General features: G+C 39.8%; 1 protein-coding gene across 1 annotated transcript; it reads left to right on the top strand.

Moving 5' to 3' along the window:
* Positions 1-389: 389 nt before the first annotated feature.
* Positions 390-13,538, top strand: LOC103364478 (carnitine O-acetyltransferase-like; the record flags this gene model as incomplete). The annotated part of the gene is made up of 13 exons (XM_008291609.1): positions 390-416; positions 602-898; positions 2,208-2,326; positions 2,593-2,646; positions 3,537-3,702; positions 5,398-5,572; positions 7,138-7,316; positions 8,002-8,102; positions 9,143-9,262; positions 10,568-10,690; positions 10,891-11,026; positions 11,700-11,762; positions 13,401-13,538. Coding segments are annotated over exons 1-13 (1,698 nt in total), but the record flags the coding sequence as incomplete, so codon positions are not given.
* Between the last annotated feature and the right edge of the window lie 362 nt (positions 13,539-13,900).

Genomic DNA, 13,900 nt, shown 5'->3' on the forward strand with positions numbered 1-13,900 from the left:
GCTTTAAATGTTCTGAACATTCTAAGGATGAATAATTACTATTATTATTAAATGAATACATACAAAATGTTGTGAATGATTAAACATATGATTGAAACATCAAAAATGAAGGCATGGAGGTCACTTTTTCACTTTTTGCACTTTAACTTTCTGAAGCCTTTCCATATTTTGGCAATATACAGAGAGTAAACTGCAGCACAAAATAAACACAACTCTTCAACTGACAGCCTTTTATCCGGTTTATTTAGGATAATTCTTAGTGTGAACGTTAGGAACAGAGGAGTGGTTTCCATCCTCCCATTTCTTACTAGAAGCTCTTCTTTTGCAGAGCCATTTGAACAGTTGAATACTGTCAGGCCTTAATCTATAGACATTTCTCTAAAGGAACAATGTTGAGGATTTGCACCAGAACTATGGTACGTAACATCTCTTCATTTAACTGTATCTCTTTATAATGTAGCACACTGAAGTTCCATCAGCTAGAAGACACTTTTTGGGTACCAGTATCTCTGGATGCTTGCATAAAGGTAGTGTTTATAACTAGGTGTGTTTTGCCTGATGTACTCAACTGATGTAACAAACATATTCTTGTATCTGTCAGGTAAACGTTGGGCTGCTACATCCCTGTGGCTTGGTGAAATCCTGTCACTTGGTGAAGTCTGTATCAGCCTCTCTGGTGACTGGCAGATACTTCACCCACCAGACAGGACTGCCCAAGATGCCTGTCCCCCCTCTGCAGCAGACCTGTGAGCGCTACCTCAGCCTTCTGGAGTCCATTGTGGAGGAGGATGAGCTGAAACGCACAAAAGCACTGGTAGAAGAGTTTCAGAAAGCAGGAGGGGTTGGAGAGAGACTGCAGAGGCGCCTGGAGATCAGAGCAGAGAACACTGACAACTGGGTGAGCTCAACAGCTACATTAATAGCTGACTCTGGGCCAATGAAGAGGCATTATGACCATGACTAAAGTTACATGGCCCTGCAGTTACATGACATGTATGTTGTATAACAATGAAATCATTCAGTATCGTATTTCATTCTCAAGTATGGACTTGTGGTAGACAGAACAAAACTAAACACAGTGTATGAACCTTAACCATCATTAAATTCCTAATTTGCCACATAAACATGCATATAAATGAATAGATCTAAGCAAAGAGTCCTGTGTAACTAATCAAAAAAGGTTATTGACATCAAAACAACATTTGTACCTTTATTGGTGAGTTAACATTGTAGGATCAACCAGCCATAACCAGCTTTACGACAGAGAACGAACAAGTTTTCATCCATTTTCAGTCACAGATTGGAGAAAGAGTCCAGTATGATCTAAGAAGCAGAGACATTAAGGCACCACACCAGATGAGCAACCTTAAAGGAAGACACCTTCCACTTCTGTCAGGAAGGTGGGAAGTTTGTGTCATCAGGAGGAGGCCATGACAATGCAGACCTTCAGAACAATCCACAACACACACCTCCAGACATCCAAGATGCATATTGGGCCCAATTTAACCAAGTGACTGGCTCACATTCCCAGTCACTATCAGGCCTACAAAGGACCAAATAGGCACCAGTTAATGTAAATGATCTAAAAGTGTAACTCTGTACACTTTTCTGTCATCTGGACAACAGCCCTCTTCTTTGACTTGAGTGGGTGTGAGTTCTGTGCTTCGGGCAGGCAGGCTGTCAAGTCGCTGCTGGAGGAAAACAGTTTGGTGGGTCTTTTCCAGCCGCAACCAGTGAGGAAGAGAGGACTGGGAAAGGGATGAGCTGTTGAGGGAGGAGAGAGAACACAAATTGCGCTGCAGTTTTGCTTCTGTTCATGTGAGTGGGTGGTCAAGGTGTCAGGTTCCATAAGTTGACTGGAGGAGTAAAAGCTCTGATTAAATCACAAAACTTAACAAATTCCTCTTTGGAGCACCTGTGGTACCCACACAAGGATGTACTTAATTCTGTTGTATGTCGTAGGAACCAGATTTCACTTTACAAGTGTTGAAGCGTCATTCAGGCATTTTGTAGAATTTTACCTCAAGTTTAGAAAAAGACAGCTGACATGAAAGCAAGCAAAGGCTCCATAAAACAGGTCAAGTACTTTCCTAAGTATCATAGTTATTTCTCTAAGGAACTTGATTTTTTTTTAACCACTGCCTTTAAATGCGAGTGCCTGTGTTTTTATCTTCATGTTTGTTTGTGCCTGTCTGTTGTAAATGTAGTTAGCAGATCATGTGACTCGGGTTTATTATCTTACCTGCCGGACTTCTGTGGTTGTTCATTCCAACGTTGGGGGTGTTTTTCCCAGAATGGACTTCAGGGATAAGCATGGACAAATAAGGTTGACCGCACACAGCAATTCCAGCACTCATTATGTTACAATATCACAAACTATTTTGCCATCCATTCACTTACACAGCTTCTTTCTTTCTTTCTTGTTCCTATTTATTTGTTTTATTTCTACCTACTGTCACTTTGTGAGTCCCAGAAAAACAAATTCCTTCTGTTCTCTCTGCTGATTTACTCTCATTTTTAAATCCCCATCTTTATGTATTGTAATGTCATGGAAATATCAGTTCAATGAAAAACCATTATTTCTCTGCTTAGGTGTGCTGCCGAAATGATCGCAGCGGTTCTGGAATTTAAGACACAGGTTGAAAAGTGAGTAATGACCTCAAAACATTCCCTTTTTCCCAGTTTAGTTTCCATTTGCCTCGTTTTTCCCCCCACTTGACTGCTGCAGCCACTGGTTGTTTGTCCAATTTAAAAAAAAAAAACATTTGATAATCTGTTAGATAAAATGCCACAAGCAGCACTGTAAACCATGTCATCCAATGTGCATACACAACCATCTTCTGAGTGCAATCATGGGAGAGTGAAGCTAAATAGTTTGTGGACAAACCCCTTTGTCTTTTCTGCCATCTATCAACACAACTCAAAATGTTACTGACAGCACAGACAGCTGCAATACCTAGCAGGTTTGGTAGTAAAAGTTATCCTGGAAAATGCAAATTACTACTGGATAACAAGTTAAAAAAGTAATGTTGTGTTTCCCCCCACATGGTTTGCAGTGAGAGGCCTGTGTGACCAAACCAGGGAGTGCCTTGGTTACATAAAGAACTATGTCGAGACCCCAAAAAAAAGGCCTTTAGCCAGACCTGCCTATGTAGTTTCAGCGCATCAAACCGTGTATCAAGTATCACAACAACCTACTATCTTGTAACTGGTGCAGGCTTTCTAATTTCTCTTGTCATGCAGGAGATTTTTGGATTGTTGGGTTCTCTGTCTAAATTTGTAAGGTCTATACTTTACTATGTAAAGCGCAGTGAGATGACATGTTGTAAACTGCGCTACATGAATAAAATTGAATTGAATTGAATTGGAGATCAGGATAAACTTGTCAAAAATGAAGGCAACACTAATTACTCAAAGTATTAGTCAAAGTACTAATAGCAACTTAATTTAAATGCTGTAGCTTTAGATTTAAGTGACAAAATAATAGCATAGATTGCTAGGTTTGTGTTTACTGACAGATCCTGTATGTTTTACAGTGAGACACTACCAGTTGAGTATATGGGAGGGAAGCCCCTGTGTATGAAGCAGTACACCAAAATACTGTCATCCTGTCGCATCCCTGGTCTGGAGACAGACTCTCTGGTGTTCCATGCCAAGAGCTCCAACCCCCCCAAACATGTCATCGTAGCACATAACTCTCAGGTGAGGAGGATAACATCACAAATCTGTGTCTGAGGTATTGTCGTATGTATATTTTTGTATGTCATTTTTGTACTACTTAAGCCATACATGTTCAGTATTGTACATGTTCAGCAATGTGCAATATCCAGAAGTGCAACATCAGTTACATTACTGCTTTTATAATTCCTAACAAGAAGAACTTGACAAAGGAAAATTAAAAAACTCAGCTCAAAGAGAGGTTCTTGCACATGCTTTGGATGAGGTTCTAGAAAGTAAACAGGTACAATTTGGAGAGTCAGGGGACATGATTTCCAGTCTGTTCAGCACAGTCCTGATGTGATCTGAAGCTGCAGCTGCCTTTGCTTTAAGGTGGATGTAGACCAGGATAAAAAAAAAAAAAATAGCTGAAGGAATTCTCTTGGAAGGTAAAAAGGATGAATGGAAACAGCCAGGAGTTCAAAGTTCGCAGCACACAGTCTCTCCCTCACTATCACAGTAGAACACCACTGTTTGTTAACATATAGGCGTACACTGCCATCACGTTTCTGATCTGTCGGCTGACTGTCACGGTCGAGCCGTATTGGTGTCCCAAAGCCGTCTATATGCGGAAAACTTTGGCTGTCATTGCTGCCTAGCCAGGTTTCGCTGAATGCCAAAATTGCAAAAGTCCTTTACTCGTGCATATACACGGAGTTAGCTTGAAGTTCGTCTGTCTTGTTGCGTACTGAACGCAGATTGGCGAGGATGACTGAAGGAAGTGGCTGCTGTCTACATCTCTCACCAGTGCAGCTGCACTGAAAGCTTATTAGTGTCAAGATGTATTTTAATGCCATTCCTTACATTTAGTAGGACTGTGTCTGTGCTGCCATGTGTCCTAAAACATTTAGGGTTAGGATTTAGTGTTTGAGTTGATGATTGAAAACAAAATTTTAAACTGGTAAAAATTTATTTTATAAAGTTTTAACTAAAGCAGTTTTTAGATCAGAAATGATGACACCAAGTGGCAGGAAGTCACTTACTATGGTAAAGAGGTTATAAGTACAGAATTGAAATAGCTGTATAAAGGAAGGTAGGAATAAGCTCACAGGAACAAGAAGAGGGCTTCAGGTCTAATGCTGTTTTCATGACAATACATACCAGCCAGGCTAGAATGTTCCCATTGGATATCACTCTGAATGGAAGATTTTTTAAAAAAATTCTGTTTGCTGGTATTATTGATTATTGTTGCCCTGAAGTAGCAATCAAACTCATCACAATTACAACCAAGATGCTGGGTTTTGCAGTTTGTGGTGTGACTTACAAGCAGATCTACCGCATTAAAAAGAAGCCTGGAATTATGAATGCTGGTGGTCATCAGGTTGGAGAAGTGCTATATTCATTTTTGTTCATTTTGCAAAAGAAAATGCATTTCTGTCAACAGATATAATCAACTCCTTTAGGCTTGACCCCTTTACAGCTGTGCTGGCAGTATTTTGTCTTGCTGAGATGACAGGAGGGTTGAGGCTGCATTGTTTTGCTCTGTGTCATAAGGAAATATGTGGGAACCTCTATGGTTTGGGTGAAAGCATTAAAGCTGGATAACTAGAAAAAAGATTAAAGTTAATGCCATTAAAGTGACATTCAGCTTGTCAGCAGTGACCTTGGGATGTTGCCCACATTGACTGAATTCTAATCCAACCTTGCTCTCATGTGTATCCCCCCCTCCCTTTGGATCAGTTCTTTGTGTTGGAGGTCTACAACAGTGACGGGACGCCGTTGACAGTTGATCAGCTTTATGTTCAGCTAGAAAGAATCTGCAACTCCTCACCAGAAAGCAATGCGGAGCCTGTCGGCGTCCTTACCACCCTGGACCGTGACTCCTGGAGCAAAGCTTACATCAGCCTGATCAAGGGTGAGCACAACACTGCTGTCAAATCAAATCAAATCAAATCAAATCAAATCAGGTTTATTGTCATTTTGCTGTACACACACAGCAGTACAGACAAGATGAGAGAGCGTTTCTTCAGGATTATTCAACCAGCAAGTTTTGCGGAATGAACATCTGGGATAAGACACTAAACGTTTGCTGTTGCTGTTTCCTGAAGGGGGCGCTGCATCCATGCACGCCGCCATTCGCTAAACATGGCGAACCTCTTCAGGTCCTGGTAGGTCATCAGGGACACAAAGACTCACACAATGGTGTAGCGATGGTGAAGCCACAGATGCTGCCCAGAGCTAGCTGTCTGTCTGTCTGCATCCCCTCCAGCTGTATGTCCTTCTGGGATGTTGTCATAGAGCCATGTTTATGTTCAAGCAAACACACAGCAGTCCCTCCACTCTGCGGGTTTGTCTAAGCAAACGTAGCTCCTCCAACTTGTTGTGGAGGGAGCGGATATTGGAGAGTAGGAGGACGGTCCTGCTGGTCTGGAGGTGTTAGCCTTTCCTTTGTCTTAGAGGTGTTGAAGACAAGGTTTGCCCTCTCACACAACTGAAGGAATGATGGCCCATGCTCTTCCTCGCCATCATGTAGGAGGCTCACTAAGGCAGCATCATCTGCATATTTAAAAAGATGCCTGTTTGGGAAAGTGCTTGTTCAAGAGTTTGTGTACAATATAAATAACAACTGAGATAAAACACAACCCTGAGGGGAGCCTATGGAAATGGTTCATTTGTACCTGCTGTGTTCTGCTGATCGGATGCCCCTAGAGGAGGAAGCAGGGATGCAGTGTAAGTGTTTTTGACAGATCCATAGCCCAGGTCCAGAGTCTTATTTTTCCTGGTGGGACAGTCAACATATTGATACGCAGGGATTTTTTTTAACTGGACAGTTGTTGAAATCTCCTAGAATGAACTTGGGTGCATCAGGGGAGAGTGATTCGAGTTTCTGTGTGAGGTTAAAAATAGCCTCTGAAGTCTTGTTAAAGGCCTCTGCTCTCTCTCTCTCTCCTCCTGCTTGTGGCTGTGGCCACCCTGTCATTTGGTTTATGTCTCTACATCAGACAACACCTCGCACCACATCGCATCCAGGCATCTGCAACTACACTAGTGACATCACTGACCTACACATCTCACTTTGGTAATAGTAAATTAGCAGATAATAAAAGATAACACTTTTGCGGGACATAGATTTATCAGTCGACTTTATTGTAAGAGGAGCAGTTCATTCTTTGTTTGTTGGTGTTTTTTGATTTTACGTGGTTGTTTTTTTTTTCTGTGTATATCTGTTTATTGAATAATAAGAACATTGTTAAAAACATATTAATTTGTTCAATAAATGATAGACAAAGCAAATTCTCATTGTGGTGCTATTCAAGTATATCACCTTTATCTGTAGGCACTGTTTTAATGACGATCAAACATTTTCCTGTCCAAATATATCAAAAAAGACAACAACAATCGTGGGATGTACTTGTGTGTTTCATGACATGACATGCTGTAATGTCGTGTTTGTTTTGTGTTTGTATTTTATTTGTTCAGATGAGACCAATAAAGAATCACTGTCGGCCATTGAAAGGAGCATCTGCACAGTGTGTTTGGATGGACCCATGCCTCAAGCATCTGATGAAACATACAGCAGACGTTCTGCGCTCCAGATGTTGTATGGAGGTGGCAGCCAGTGGAACAGTGCTAACCGCTGGTTTGACAAATCGCTGCAGGTCATATAACATGAAATCAATCAATTATTAACTTGTTTTAGTTTCACAAATGTTTTGTGGTTTTCAAACATAAATGAAAACAGTTCTTGTTTAAATATTTCTTGTTCATCTTTTCAAACAAACACTTTTAGAACATCTGTTCAAAAATAAGAATATGCACTTAAAATGTAAATGTATACAGTGGTCAGAATGTCTGAACATCATATTGTGCTCTGTTTTCTGGTGGTGACCATGTTAACTCCTTTGTACAAAATCCAGATTTCTAAAAATTGGTATCTTTTGATTGAAGCATGTTCAGATGACACTCAGATGACAAGGAGGACTTGATTACCTCATTACAGATAACAATGTTATGACAACATACACAAACAACTTCACAAAGCTTCTTCTGAAGGGTAATTTCAATTTATCCCTAGAATATAGCAAAGGTTTTAGTTAGATTAACTGGAATGACTCATCATGTCCCTGGCTGGATTTACCTAACCAGCTGACAGTACGCATGTCAGGCTTGGAGAAAATGATCACACCCCGTTGGGCCAGGAATGAAGAGATGAGACAAAGCGGCTAACAAAAAAAGAGCCATCTGTAGAAGCTGAGTAACATAATCCTACATGGAGTAACAAACAGACTCATAAAGATTTGGGATTTAATGCTAATGTTTGGTTTGTGTTGATCTTTCTTTCAGTTAATAATTGGAGAAAATGGGACACATGGTTTCAATGCGTCACATGCCGTTTGTGATGGTACAGTCCATATGGGCATAAGTGACTATATTATCGCATCTATGTAAGTACAACAGAAATCAATGAGATTTTGTAGTTACAGCCATTTCAGATTTTTTGTTGTTGTTGAATCATGTTGTTGCTTTGCTGCAAACAAAGATTCTGTTTGTATCTAGTGCTACTGGCCAAAACCTGCGAGTCCTTGAGGTATATGTTGAATGTATTTCTGTCCTTGTGGCATGTCCACCATGAAAATTAAGGAAAAATGAAGATGTTGCCCTTTTGAAACTGATAACTGATAAGAAGTTGCTCTACAAAAGACAAGAAGACAAAACTTTGGTGTCTGAAAATATTTTGGTAAATAAACCCTCCTCGACTATGAATCTATGGATTTCCAAATAAAACAAAACAGCTCTTTCATAAAAGCAGCATTGTTGTTTTCTCTGCTGTACCTTTACTGGGCCATTACTACCTCCCATAGACTAGTGGCCAAGGGTGAAACCACTGGCAGGAATGTCTATCGTAATGCTTGCATACATTTCAACATAACAGGCTAACAGATTCTTTTCTCCCTTTTTCTAATGTGAAACTACTCTGTGCTACAATAGAAAGTTAGAATGTTGGAACAAGTAAGCTATATTTGTTCAAACCCTTTACCGATTTTGAAAAAAAGACTGAATTGTACAGGATCACCTACAAGTCAATGTATCAGAATATCAATTTTTTTTTTATGTATTACTGTAATGCTATGAAACAGTAATAACTAACGTCAGCCTACAGCTTGAGTATGTTATCAAACTCTATTCTTATCTGCTTGTCCTCGGATATGGAAATCCTTACCCTGCAAGTGGACCACACTGGTTTCTTTAGACTACTACGTATGAAACCCCAGAAGTCTGAGTCCATATTGTCACTATAGTGCCAAGGAGGAAATGCTAAGCCATCGGAGTGACTAATTATTTTCCCTATGATAGAGAGGTGTCATATTAACAAGATTAAAAATGTTTCATGGGAGGGAGTCTTTAAATGTAACTTTTGTTTTTCACTAGGTTTGATTTGATCCCATCTCCTGTATCATTTCTTTGTTTTTATGTACAGGAACAGAAAGAAACCAGAAAAAATGCAGTCTGACATGGTTCCTTTGCCCATGGCCCACAAACTACACTTCAACATCACACCTGATATCAAGAAGGACATTGAGATGGCAAAGCAGAAGATGGACATGTGAGCCTTTTATGTATATCAAATCAAATCAAGTTTATTTATAAAGCATATTTAAATCAACCTGAGTTGCTGTGCATGTCAACGGTCCAGCAGCAACAGAAATAGGTTCACAAAGCAAAAAATGAGTTAAAGAGAATAAAATAGTATAAGATATTTAAACAAGGCAAAATCGTATAACAAGTTCCAGAAGTTTAAGATCAAATAAATACTAAATACTACAAATTAGGACCATTAAGAGCTACCAAAAACCTTAAAAACGTGGGTCACTCCATTTCAAACCTTCAACTTTTTGGAACAATTTCTGTTGGACCATCTCTGATTTGCCCCAAATGGTTATAGCATAAATATGTACAGTACCATTTAAAAATTTGGACACACCTTCTCATTTAATGGTTTTTATTTGTTTTATTTATTTTTTTACATTGTAGATTAATGCTGAAGACATCAAAACTATGAAAGAGCACATATGGAATTATGTAGTAAACAAAAAAGTGTTAAACAAATCAAAATATGCTTTATATTGTAGATTCTTTAAAGTAGTCCCCTTTTGCTTTGATGACAGCATTTCACACTCTTGGCATTCTCTCAGTCAGCTTCATTTCTAGCAAATGCCAGTTAAGCTTGTGTGGTGGTGGGCTGTGAGCACAGGTGGCATCAGTCGGGCCCTCATGCCCCACATGGAGTCTGTTTCTGACAGTTTGCCAGTGCTCCTCCTGTTCCTCCTTGCATGAAGAAGCAGATATTTGTCCTGCTGCGGGGTTGTTGCTCTTCTACGGCCTTATCCAGCTCTCCTCGGGTAACAGCCCATCTCTTGGTATCTCCTCCACACTCTTGAGACTGTGCTTGAAGACACAGCAAACAGTCTAAATCTAAATGTGCCATGGTTGAGGAGCTGGACTTCCTGTGCAACCTGGATGTGCTGCAGGTACTGTCTCATGCTACTAGCAGTGACAACGGCACTAGCAAAAATGCAAAATTAGAGACAAATCAGTCAGGAAGGAAAAGGAGAGAGAAGTGGCCTGTGACCACCACCTGAAAAACGATTCCCTTTTTAGGGGTTCTCTTGCTGTTGCCTCTTCTGCCCACCTCTTGTTGATTTCATTTGCAACCAAGCAGATGATCCTGATTCACAATCATTTAAGTTTCCTAACTGGACAGAGCGATATCCAAGCAGCTTCATTGTATACTGTGTTGATTAAGCGTTCCCTCGTTTTTTTCAACAGTGTATATTAGACATATCATACATTTAAGAACTACCAAATTAAAAGTCTCACGGTCTCCAAATGTTGCTGTTTCCCACCACAGAATCCCCCATGACATGGATTTGGAGGTTTTGTCATTTGACCACTTTGGGAAAAGTGCTCTAAAGGCCCATAAGATGAGCCCTGATGCTTTCATACAGATTGCAATACAGCTGGCCTACTACAGGTGAGATGCTGAAAACTCATGAGCTCGAAGGGTTTCAAGTAAAAAACAAATAAATAAATAATTAATACACATTTACACAGTGGTGAAAGGAAATTTTTATTGCCAAGAAACTTTAGTGTGAAATAATTTGTTGGGTGGATCAACAAGTTTCAGGACTGTCTTTGTTAAGATGAAACTATTCCTCCTGATTCTCTTGGTAGGATGCATCAGAGACCCTGTCCGTCGTATGAAACTGCCTCCCTACGTACGTTCAAAGATGGAGGTATAGACATTTTTCCTACAACCTCAAGTGCCTCAGTTGCATTTCTCAAGGCCTTTGATGATCCCAAAAAACAGGTATGATAAGACAGAAAGTTCTAGTTCAAGTCTTGCGCATTGTAACTATGGCTACTCAAAAACCTTTGAGAAGTTTTTTTTTCATTCACAGTACTGAAACCTCCTTCAATATAGCATGTAATAGTGTTTTCTTACAGCTGATGGGAGTTGAGTTGTAATTCTCCTTGGTCTCAGCTCAGTATCTGACACAGCTGATCAGGCAGGTTAGTGGAACCAGCTGGCAGAGGTACTGCTGTAGGCTTCTTTAGTTCATAATATTGGGAGTGTTGCTGCACAGCGGCAGATAAATAAACACAAATCTGCAACAAATGATGACTTGTGTTATTACCTGTCTGCACCCTCCAGTTTGACCTGTTTTGTGAGTATTCCCGTTTTGTTGTAGTTTTAGTTTATTTCACGTTACTTTCCTTAGTTTTTCCCCTTGGTGTTAATTTTGAGTTTTTCATAGGTTTTTGTATTTTTTTTCTAATTTCAGTCTGGAGTTCCCCGTTCCGTTTTCCCCCTCAGTTTAGCATCCCCCCCTCTACATTGGTTTCTGTTTAATTTGTCACTTCGTAAACTCTTTTGTTTAATTCACCTGCCTGTATCTGTGTCCGCACCTGGGTTCCCAGATCCCCTCCTCGTAACAACTTGTACCATTGTTGTCATCTTTGCTTCTGTCTGTTTTACACAGAATACAGAAAAAGTTGATTTCCTTGAGAAGGCTATGAAAGTACACAAGTGGAAAACTAACTTGGTGAGTATCATTCACAGAACCACTCAGGGCTTTAGTTTGGTGGAGGTACAGTTCATCGTCAGCGTAAAGATGCCTTTCAACAACTGCTTAGGCTTCCTATAAGCAGTGTTCACGATACTATCCAACCTGTTATTCAAACTACAGTCATGACTCGATAATCCGACACTAAATGTAATAAAATACCACCACAACCATGGCAATTATGTTGTAAATGTGCTGGCGCTGGTTGGACAACTACTTTAAAAAAAAAAAAACAACTTTAGAATCGCAAGATACATTCCACCATTACCATCCGTGTTTACTTCCGCAAACACTGAGCGTGCTCACTGTGTGTGAAGTCGCTGTGTCCTCTTCTGCGGGACACTTTTGGGTCGTATGAAGTTCACACAGCAGATCACATACAAGTCGTATTTGATTGGAAATGTGAATGAACTCGCAAAAAAATCGGATTTCACAAAAAAATCTGAATTGAGCATTAAGTCCTGCAGTCTGAATGTGCTGGATTTTTCAGGATTTTAATGAATCAGAAACTTGAATTGAACATGAACAAAATATTACACAGCAAAAATTGGAAATATGCACTATAAGTACAAAAAAAACTGAGTCTTGTTCTCTCAGTTTTCTATATATTGTCACTAATTTTTACAAATGTCCAGGCGTATTTGGGTTTGTGTGGTAGATAACTCTACACTTGGAGACAGAGACCCCCACAGTACTGCTCACAGTGCCATGCAGGGCTCCTGTGGTGTCCCTCCCCCTTCCATTGGTGACCCCATAGGCCTCTGCCTGCCCACTGACGCCACGACTTGCTGTGATCGATGGAACCGTGAATTCTGCTCTCTACCAGAAAATCTGGAAGGAGAATGTTCGGCCATCAGTTAATGACCTCAAACTGAAGCGCACTTGCGTTCTGCAGCAGGACAACGATCCTAAACATAGCAGCAAGTTGACTTCTGAATGGCTTCAAAAAAAAAAAGGAAGGTTTTGGAGTGGTCTAGTCAAAGTCCAGACTTGAATCCGATTGAAATGCTGTGGCATGACCTTAAAAAGGCTGTTCATGCCCAAACCCCCTCCAGTGTTGCTGAATTTAAACAGTTCTGCAAAGAAGAGTGGGCCAAAATATATCCACAGATGTGAAAAACTCATTGCCCATTATATATATAAACAACACTTGATTTCAGTTGTTGCTGCTGAGGGTGGCCCATTTTAGGGGGCAATTACTTTTCCACACAGGGCCAGGTAGCTTTGAATAGTTTTTTTTGCTATTATATTTAAAATCATTTCAAAACTGAATTTTGTTTTTACTTGGGTTATTTTTGTCTGATATTTATCTGTTTGATCTTAAACATTACAGTGGGGAAAATATGCGAAAAAACAAGAATTTGAGAAGGGGGCAAATACTTTTTCTCGACACTGTATTGGTAACTTTAACAGGTATATTAGATTTTTGCAATGTAATCTGTGACACTGATTATAAATCAGCAATGCTGATGTTTTACATGAAAGGTAATACATTTAAAACCTTTGTTAAATCTCAAGAATAGCCACTAAATGTAAACGGGAAACTCCAAAAGGTACCTTTAAGACTACATCTAATGATGGACTTGCAAACAGATTTAATTGTCTTAATTCTCACAGGCATGCAGTGGACAGGGTGTCTATGGACTCCTTGACTGTCTGAGAAAGGAGGTGGATGAAGAAAACACCTCCGTACCTGACATCTTCACAGACCCCTCCTACAGTACAGCCTTTGACAACACAGTTGCTACAACCCAGGTAAGGAACAGAACTGAAACGGTGACATAAAACATAAATACTATGATTCAACCTAAGAGTATACAACAGAAGTGCAACATCACTTAAATCTCAAATGACTCAAAATTGTATCACCTCTTACTAATTGCATTAATTCAGAATAGAAGAGTATTTTCTTCTACAAGCAATCCAAAACTAATACTTTATAAACAATATTGAATTAAAAAAAAACAAAAAACTACTGCATTCTTACCTCTGTTCTTCTTCAAAAGGTGCCAACCAAGATGGGCAGTCTGGGATTTTTGCATCTTGCTGAACCAGCTGGATACAACATATGCTACGGTCCTAATGACAGTAGTATCTTTTTTGAAGTTAAAGCTTTA

Source organism: Stegastes partitus, unplaced genomic scaffold (assembly GCF_000690725.1).
Source record: "Stegastes partitus isolate 25-593 unplaced genomic scaffold, Stegastes_partitus-1.0.2 Scaffold751, whole genome shotgun sequence".
In the NCBI taxonomy this organism is placed as follows: Eukaryota; Metazoa; Chordata; class Actinopteri; family Pomacentridae; genus Stegastes; species Stegastes partitus.